The 8962-nt window shown below is 45.0% G+C and overlaps 1 protein-coding gene across 1 annotated transcript in view; it reads right to left on the bottom strand.

The window, feature by feature from the left end:
* LOC307074236 (heparan-sulfate 6-O-sulfotransferase 3-B-like) overlaps positions 1-8664 on the bottom strand; it is a gene marked incomplete at both ends in the record, with an annotated part of 17229 nt that extends 8565 nt beyond the window's left edge. Inside the window, one exon of the mRNA XM_079734255.1 lies at positions 8096-8664. Within this exon, the coding sequence (XP_079590381.1) occupies positions 8096-8664 (569 nt within the window). The remainder of the gene's footprint in view (positions 1-8095) is intronic.
* Between the last annotated feature and the right edge of the window lie 298 nt (positions 8665-8962).

The following is an 8962-nucleotide window of genomic DNA, read 5'->3' as shown; positions in this document are numbered from 1 at the left end:
CCATCTCTCCCTCTCTCTCCCTTCACCTCTCCCTCTCTCCTTTCATCTCTACCTCTCTCTCCCTCCATCTCTCCCTCTCTCTCCCTTCACCTCTCCCTCTCCCCTTTCATCTCTACCGCTCTCCCCCTCCATCCCTCTCTCCCCCTTTCATCCCTCCCTCTCTACACCCCCCCTGACCCTCTCCTTACCAGGATAAAGAAGGAAGAAAGAAAACCGGTGTCTCCGGCTGTCCTTAATCCCCCATAAGGAGTGTTCAGATTAGTGCAAATCCTGTGGAATATATCTCCCAGGAACCAACCAAAGACTTCTCACCCTGAAGTCTCTCCCCGCTCACTACCGCAGACCAGGCCAAGAGGAAGAGAGAGAGAGAGCGTCGGGGGTTGGTGATGGCGCTTGGGTCCACAGAAAAATAGAAAAATACGCAGAACTAACGGCTACAACTTTTTTTGTCTCAATCAGGTGCTGCTTGTTCGGCAAAGAATCGTTCAATTCAGAGCAATACGATTTGTGCTTTTCAAAAAGCATCCTTTTTTCGAATCAGGTTTTTATTAAAAGTTTTGTCTGTGAAATGTCACGATCAATCACGGCAAATTGCAATGAAAAGTAAAAATGATGTCTGACACAACAGGCCTCTACCACAGAGCTGGGTCGAACACTATTGGTCATTCTGGGTCTGTAGGCATGCCTGTGTCCTTAATCAACCTCATGAGCTACACCTGTCCTCCCCTGGGGTGCGACACCTCTGAGCTGAAGGCCCAACGTTTGATATTCCCACTGTACAACCGACTAAAAAACATTCACGATTATCCTAACACAGTCTTTTCCAAAGACTGGGTTGCGACCCACAGGTGGGCTTTAATAGGGTCGCCAAATAAATGTAAAAAAAAAGGCTACTTTATTTATTTATTTTTTATACTGAAATACCGAAAAACTGAAATAGACTGAACGCTGCACCCGATATCCGCGTTGCGCTCTCCTCTTGTACACCGGACTGGATTGCAATACTAAAAAGCAGGCAGGCCCACCTATCACATTAGCCAGGTAAATAGCACATAATGTCCCTAATGACAGGTCTACAATAGACCTGATGTTTATACTGTGAATACTGTGAATTACTACATCATACGTTTACTTAAGTTTACTATTTGTCATTTTTTATTCCATCTGAAACACCTGTATTTCTCCCCCGAGGGATTAATAAAGTTTTATCTCATCTTATCTTATGTGGTTAACAAATTGATTGTTTGATTGACTATTTGATAACAATAGCCGCACATCAATACCTGTTCGGCATGTGCATTTAAAAGAACTTTTAACAAGAAGCATTTTTTGATAGTACTGTACTATTGCGAATTGGGTCGCGATGGTTTGTAATTAAAAAAAATAGGTCCCCAGGAAAAAAGTTTCGGAATCACTATCTTCCAGACCGACCAACAGTCCGAGTCTTGCTCTGGATGCGCGTCGTGACCGACCGTGCGTCAGGCGCTGTAGGATCCAGCACCCGGGAGCAAGGTGATGTGGTGTTGTTCACAACAACGTGCTGGCTTTAGTTATTGACTAATGAAGTGTGAAAAAGCAATACCGCTGCTCCCGACACCTCGAAGCTCCCCGGAGAAATCAGCTGTTGTTCCTGCCTAGCCACACCTCTGCAGCGCGGCCGGATATTGTTCTATTAATGTTTTTCCTTGTGTATCTCCCACATTAATCTAGCAAACGGCGGTGACATTAGAAATGCAGCAAATATGATCATTCGTTCAGAGTATTTCATAGAGTTGGTGCCTTAATTGTTGGCACACATTTTGTATGTATATATATTTATAGCCTACAGTATATATATATATATATATATATATATATATATATATATATATATATATATATATATATATATATAAAGAATATTGGGATATTGATGCAAGTAAAGTCTTTAGAAAATCAAAAGCATTAATCTAGTCTATCAAAGCATTCTTTTTTCTTTTTTTTTTGGCCAGCGCCTTGCTACAATTATGTGCTTAATACGGGAACCAGGCTAAGTAGCCCAACATGCTCAGTATCCGTACTTGTTTAGATTCTATACATCCTTTGATATGACATTGGAGCCTGGTAAACACTATATGCCCATAACAACAGTAATTATAATTGGAAATTCTCGTTTAATTTGTTGCTGAATGAAAACGAAAGTCCACACAAAATGTATTTACAGATTTTGATAGTGGCAAAGGGGCTGACGGATCCAATCAAATAGGTGGAATCAAGCCCTGGATATCAGTGCTATATAAAACAGAAATACTTGATACATTATACAGTGTATAAAGCTAAAAGTGAGTGGGGGCTGATTACCAGGATTAAGCACTTCCACTGTTTGACAAACCACCCCCTGCTGTGTTTTAGAGTAACGAGGGCAGTAGTATGGACTGGCCGTCCGCATGCACAGCGTGGTACTAACAGGGTCACAGGGTTCAGTGGTAGGGGAAGCTAGCTAGCAAGTTGGACAGCCGTGGACAGCCATTTAGCACCTTTAGCCATGAAACGAGTCGCAGCGGGATCCACACTGACGGGGAGTGAACCAATCTAAAACTGCTAAGACTAAGGGATAAAAATAACTGGATATTAAAGCTGGCGCGATGGATGACATGGGCAGAGGGACGGATGTACAGGAAGAGGAAAGAATTAAAGAATGAATGGACGACAGAAGTTTGTGGTCATTGGTCCCAATTTTACATGGCCGGTTAAAAAGTCTTTCTTGACCTTTCTTTCCCGGTCATTCTTTTACACAAATGACCGGGAAAGCATGATAGAGTCATAGTTGGTTTGGATATAGACAGCAGATTATTCATATTATTTGCATATTTAATATTATTCGTGATTGAATTAGGATCCTTTCTTTTCGGACCTGATACAATCAATCCCAAATCCTCAAAGTATATTTTGAAAAGGATTTTGTCTTGGTTTCAGCAAAACGAACAGCAAATAGGCTACCCCTACAACAGCTGCTCTCTGATTTGATTTCAGTGCTTTTAAAAACTTGAGCTTAACCTTAAAGAATAGAAGAGATCATACTAAATCTATTCAGCATTATGGATTTTTTAATTGTCGTTATTGCAATTTTTTCCAAGAACTCGATTATCCTTGATAGAGATCACAATCCCTCTCGATTCAATGAAGGAATGGATTTAAAGGTGGTTTTTAGTTTGCGTTTGGTCTAGAGCAATATTCTAAAGTACTTCTTTCTAAAATGTGGATACCTATGATGGTATGAGATTATAAATTGTAATAATGTGGGGCTTAATGATGTCAACATAATAATATGACCAAATCTTGTTGTACATTATGAAATGGAACAAGAAGGAGATTAAATGGTAAGCAGCTATATGCCCGAAACACAATCCTACACACACACACAAACACATGTATACACACACACACACACACACACACACACACACACACACACACACACACACACACACACACACACACACACACACACACACACACACACACACACTCACACACACACACACACACACACACACTCAATCACATCGTCCTACTCATTAGATATAGAGTTATAGAAGCAAAGCATCCATGCTAATCTGCTGACACAGGCCTTGTCCGAATGGCTAATGTCAATTTGGGGCCAAGATGCTATCTTGCCCTACATTGTTTTTATTGCTGATATGCTAATAGAGGGCCAATAGCACGTGGGTAAACACAACCCCAAACACTCACTCAGTAGCCTCCTGAATGTGTTATTATTAGCTTAGGCTAGGCTAGGCACGTTTAATTTCCCAACGCCCTTTTAAGGCAGTCTCGGAGGGCTTCACAGGACCCCACATTCAAAAGAGATTGTTTACAGGCGCACGCTGCCTGTAAACCCTCCAACAAACCCTTCGACAAGCAAAGATGGCAGAAAAACACAGCGAGAGCAGGAAAGATCCTCGACAAGGATAACACACAGTAGTCCTCTTTCATTGGTTTCAAGCGCCGCAAAAACTACTTGAATGTTGGCTTCAGATTCCTATGACTAGTCTGCACTCTGTTTAGCTGTTGTTTTTGGAAACACAGTGCACTTCATTTACTTATCTTGTAGTGGGGCCAATTTGTCGAGTTTTGCTAGATCTCAGACTCGGTCTCTCTCTTCTCTCTATTCTTTCTCTATCCTCTCTCTTTATCTCTATCCCTCTCACTCGCTCTCTCTCTTCCCTCTCTCCTCTCTCCTCTCTCTCTTCTCATTCTATACCCCTCTCTCCCTCCCTCCATATCTCCATCTTCACTCTCTATTCCTCTCTCTCTTTCTCTCTCTCTCTCTCTCTCTCTCTCTCTCTATCCATCTCTGTCTCTCTCACTCCTCTGCATCTAAAGTTATTCAAGTTTAAATTAAGGTTTGAAGATTTTCAGGTCTCAATTACAGTAAACAAAACCATGAGTTGGATTTCATAAGAAATACAAAATTGACACAAACTCTTTCGCTTAGAGACGTGCATGCCCTGGTTCATCCAATAGGATTAAACTAAGCTAAGCTTGTGTGTGTGTGTATGTGTGTGTGTGTGTGTGTGTGTGTGTGTGTGTGTGTGTGTGTGTGTGTGTGTGCGTGCATGTGTGCGTGTGTGTGTGCTGAATGACTGTCAATGAGTATGATGTAAGTATTTCAGAAACAAATTTTCATCTCCAGGCATTTCTTTGTAATGACCCAAACCCTTACAGAATCCTCCTCACACCAAAGAGATCTACCGCCATGATCAACACTAGCTTAGACACATAGCGCCAACGCTAACGACCTGACAGATAAGATAGATGCTAGTTGACCCTGTAATCCATAACCCCCTTTCAACACCACCTCCTCCTCCTCCTCCTCCTCCTCCTGTTCTGGACGGACTTCTATCATCCTCCCAGGCGGGAGCAGATGAAGATTAGCACTCTGACCGGGCTAGCGTATGGCTAGCATGTCGTGCGTGACATGGCACACCTGTCTTTAAGAGTGTCAAAACCCTGCGGCTTCGGCTAATTGCATCAGTTGGAGTACAATTGACACAGATATTTAACACACTCTCAGTGGGGTGTGTGTTTGTGTGTGTGTATTTGTGTGTGTGTGCGTTTGGCCAAGGATTTAATTACTTGGCCATTACGGAGCCGCTTTCATCCAAAGCGACTTACAGTGAATACAGAGAACGGTCATTAAGGAGCAGGTAGGGGTTGGACAGTACAGAGACAGGTCATTAAGGAGCAGGTAGGGGTTAGACAGTACAGAGACAGGTCATTAAGGAGCAGGTAGGGGTTGGACAGTACAGAGACAGGTCATTAAGGAGCAGGTAGGGGTTAGACAGCACAGAGACAGGTCATTAAGGAGCAGGTAGGGGTTAGACAGTACAGAGACAGGTCATTAAGGAGCAGGCAGGGGTTGGACAGTACAGAGACAGGTCATTAAGGAGCAGGTAGGGGTTAGACAGTACAGAGACAGGTCATTAAGGAGCAGGTAGGGGTTAGACAGTACAGAGACAGGTCATTAAGGAGCAGGCAGGGGTTAGACAGTACAGAGACAGGTCATTATGGAGCAGGTAGGGGTTTAACAGTACAGAGACAGGTCATTAAGGAGCAGGTAGGGGTTAGACAGTACAGAGACACGTCATTAAGGAGCAGGTAGGGGTTAGACAGTACAGAGACAGGTCATTAAGGAGCAGGTAGGGGTTAGACAGTACAGAGACAGGTCATTATGGAGCAGTTAGGGGTTAGACAGTACAGAGACAGGTCATTATGGAGCAGTTAGGGGTTAGACAGTACAGAGACAGGTCATTATGGAGCAGTTAGGGGTTAGACAGTACAGACACAATAGCAAGTAAGGGTAAGAAAGGAGAGCGACAGGTCAGTTAAGGGTTAAGGCCAATTTCCACCAAAACCGTCACGGAAGTGGTACGCAGCGAAGTGGTACGCAGCGAAGCGGCTGTGTTCCGTATTGCAATCCCTACTAGAAGCGGTCCTGACACGTTCCGGCTGATGGCCCAAGATGTGCATAATTATAATATATGAATTGTAAAAAATATTATGATTACAATGATTCATACAATGTTATTCATGAGTTATAATCAACCCCTACATAATATATATACATCAATATTATAACCCATTAAATACGGTATGATTTCTAGATGTCATGGCAACGTCGCAGTCCGCTCACAACCCTGGACTTACGATTAGAGAATACTGTAGACGAGGCATCGATGCAGAATTTCATTTCTTCTTTACCACTGATTAGCTATTGATACCATGGATAGACTGTATAATATTACAATACCCTTTTAGTGAATTGCATAGGGGTCGATGTTAGATCATGAATATTCATGAGACAATGCAAACTGATTGGCTGTAGAAGTGTTCTGAGACATGGCTGCGAACCGGCAACCTTCAAAAATAGAAGAGGCAAGTATCATATACAAAGTGCCGGTTTGGGGACGGTTCCACGACCGTATCCAGTAGAATAGCCTACACTGACTATAATGGTTTCTATTTCTTTCGGCGACCGTTTTACTGCCGTGATGCTTGCATGACGGTTTTGGTGGAAATTGGCCTTGAGACAGTGCAGAGACGGGATATTATGGAACAGGTAGTTGTTCGAAAGTAATAGGGGATTAAAAGTGTGATCATGCAGGGTTGGAGCTAGGGTTAGGGTTGGTGTTAGATCATTGCAACGTATACCACCAACTGATATGCATTGCAGGTGACAGGTCAATGAGGCTGCATGTGAAATCTCCTTGGCTAGACCTTATTCATATATAGTAACTCAAAGGGGTAGTGAACCCAAAATATTTTTAATGTTTAAGACATAGTCATTTGTCTTATATGATCGTAAACATAGTAATCAATATCATTGCATCATTGTATGACACATTGTATCACTGAAATAAATCCCCAATTTAGAGGAAAAAGGATCAAATCTGATGTTTTCGCCATTCTCCCCCAAACGCTAGGTGATCGTTACATTCTGCTGAACGCAGGTGGTGTTCTGTTAGTGACGTCAGACCACCTTCAGAGGGGCGTGTGTATGGACGTGTTGAGCTCTGTCTGGGAAGCGGTGGGCTGCGGTGTCCTGAGAGGAAGTTGTGCTTTGCGAACACTTATTGCATATACCACTACGGTGTGCGTTTGCTTTCAAAAGTATCCCAAGGACGGCATGGCTCGTGACCATGGCGATAACACGCCGTCCTTCCTAGAACTCTCAGCCTCCAATTATTATTATTTTTTTAATCTCATAGTGTTTGAAATCATGCTGAAACAGGGTTAACTTCCACTCCGGTATGATAAGTATGTGAAGCAGAGAGCGCTCAGGTCCACTGTGATTCTGTCAGCAGTGCTGATGCAATTCTGATTTTCAGCAATTAGTAGCCAGAACAGATTCGGGATTAGCGGAGAGAGGAGCAGCAAGCAGGGGGTTTGGTCAGCGGCGGGGTTTATGGGTCCCCTGGGGGTGTCTGAGCATTAACATGAGCATGTTCTGCGTGCATGTCCGATTTGTATCTGCAATCCTACGTCTATAAATAGCGGTGGAATAGACCCCATGCTAGGGAGACCCTCGAAGACCCTTCCTTGCACTTAAGGGTGTGAGAATAAGTGTGTGTGTGTGTGTGTGTGTGTGTGTGTGTGTGTGTGTGTGTGTGTGTGTGTGTATGTGTGATCCAAGACATATGGATGGATGGATGGATGAATGGATGAATGGACAGATGGACAGACACATGGGTGGTGGATGGAGAGACATGAGGCAGGCAGATGACAGACAGACAGACAGACAGACAGACAGACAGACAGACAGACAGACAGACAGACAGACAGACACACACACACACACGCACACACGCACACACACACACACACACACACACATACACACTCAAACAAAAATTCCCAGACACCAGCACAGAGAGACAAACCATCACACGCATACACACACACATAAACCCTCAAAAACACATACACAGACACACACACACACACATACACACTCGAACACACACACACACACACACACACACACACACACACACACACACACAGATAGACAGAAAGAGACACACACACACACACACACCAATCACCAGCTCACCGTTTTCTCCGCGGTGTGTTCTTCTTGTCCCGCTTGCTCATCACTTTGGGCACACAGTTGGTGAGCTCCGTCCAGTCCGCGTGCAGACCGCAGCTCCAGCCCGTGGAGAAGCGCGAGAAGAGCCACGACTCGGTTTTCCCGGGCCGGTGGCACGCGCACTTTCGCTGGCCGGGCGTGCAGTCACACGGCTGCTCCAGATCGATGTTCTTCACCAGGTGCCGTCCGAAGGTGGTGCCGCCCGTCTTCTGGATGTGCAGGAACACGATGACGTCATCCCCATTGATGTCGAAGTCCACGCGGCGGTCCAGGTCCCGCGCGGTGAAGTTGAACTTGGAGCCGATCTCCGGGTCGTACTCCTTGGGGTACTTGGAGTCAGAGTACCCGGAGGAGGAGGAGGGGGAGGTGGAGGTGGAGGAGGCGGAGGAGAACCGTCGGGGTGTCCTGTCCTCCTCCCCAGTGAAGCTGCAGGTGTTGCTGTCCGCGGGACACACGTACTGGTAGCAGATCATGAAGAAGAGCAGCGCCGCGATGGGGATGAAGAGCAGCCGGTTGAACTTCTCCTCCGCCATGGCGGGAATGAACGGGCTGTTCCGATCACGCCATGGGCCAAAGAAGAGAGAAAAACTCACGCGACATTCGAGTCGTTTGTCCTCTCGTTTATTCTCGCTTTCCTCATCCTTGTTTCTGGGAGATGGGGGTGGGTGGGGTGGCGGGTGGTGGGGGTCCCGGTGAAGGATCTGCGTCCCGGTGAGTTCCCACAACTCCGATCCTTAGAGCCACGTGTCTGCGACGCAGGGCTGGTGTCTGCGATGGCAGACACCTCAGTGTTAAACACTTCAGATTCTCAAAGAGAGGCTTAGGTCACTT

Source organism: Pollachius pollachius (assembly GCF_949987615.1).
Source record: "Pollachius pollachius genome assembly, chromosome: 4".
NCBI classification, from domain to species: domain Eukaryota; kingdom Metazoa; phylum Chordata; class Actinopteri; order Gadiformes; family Gadidae; genus Pollachius; species Pollachius pollachius.
This window is presented reverse-complemented; position numbering and strand designations above follow the sequence as displayed.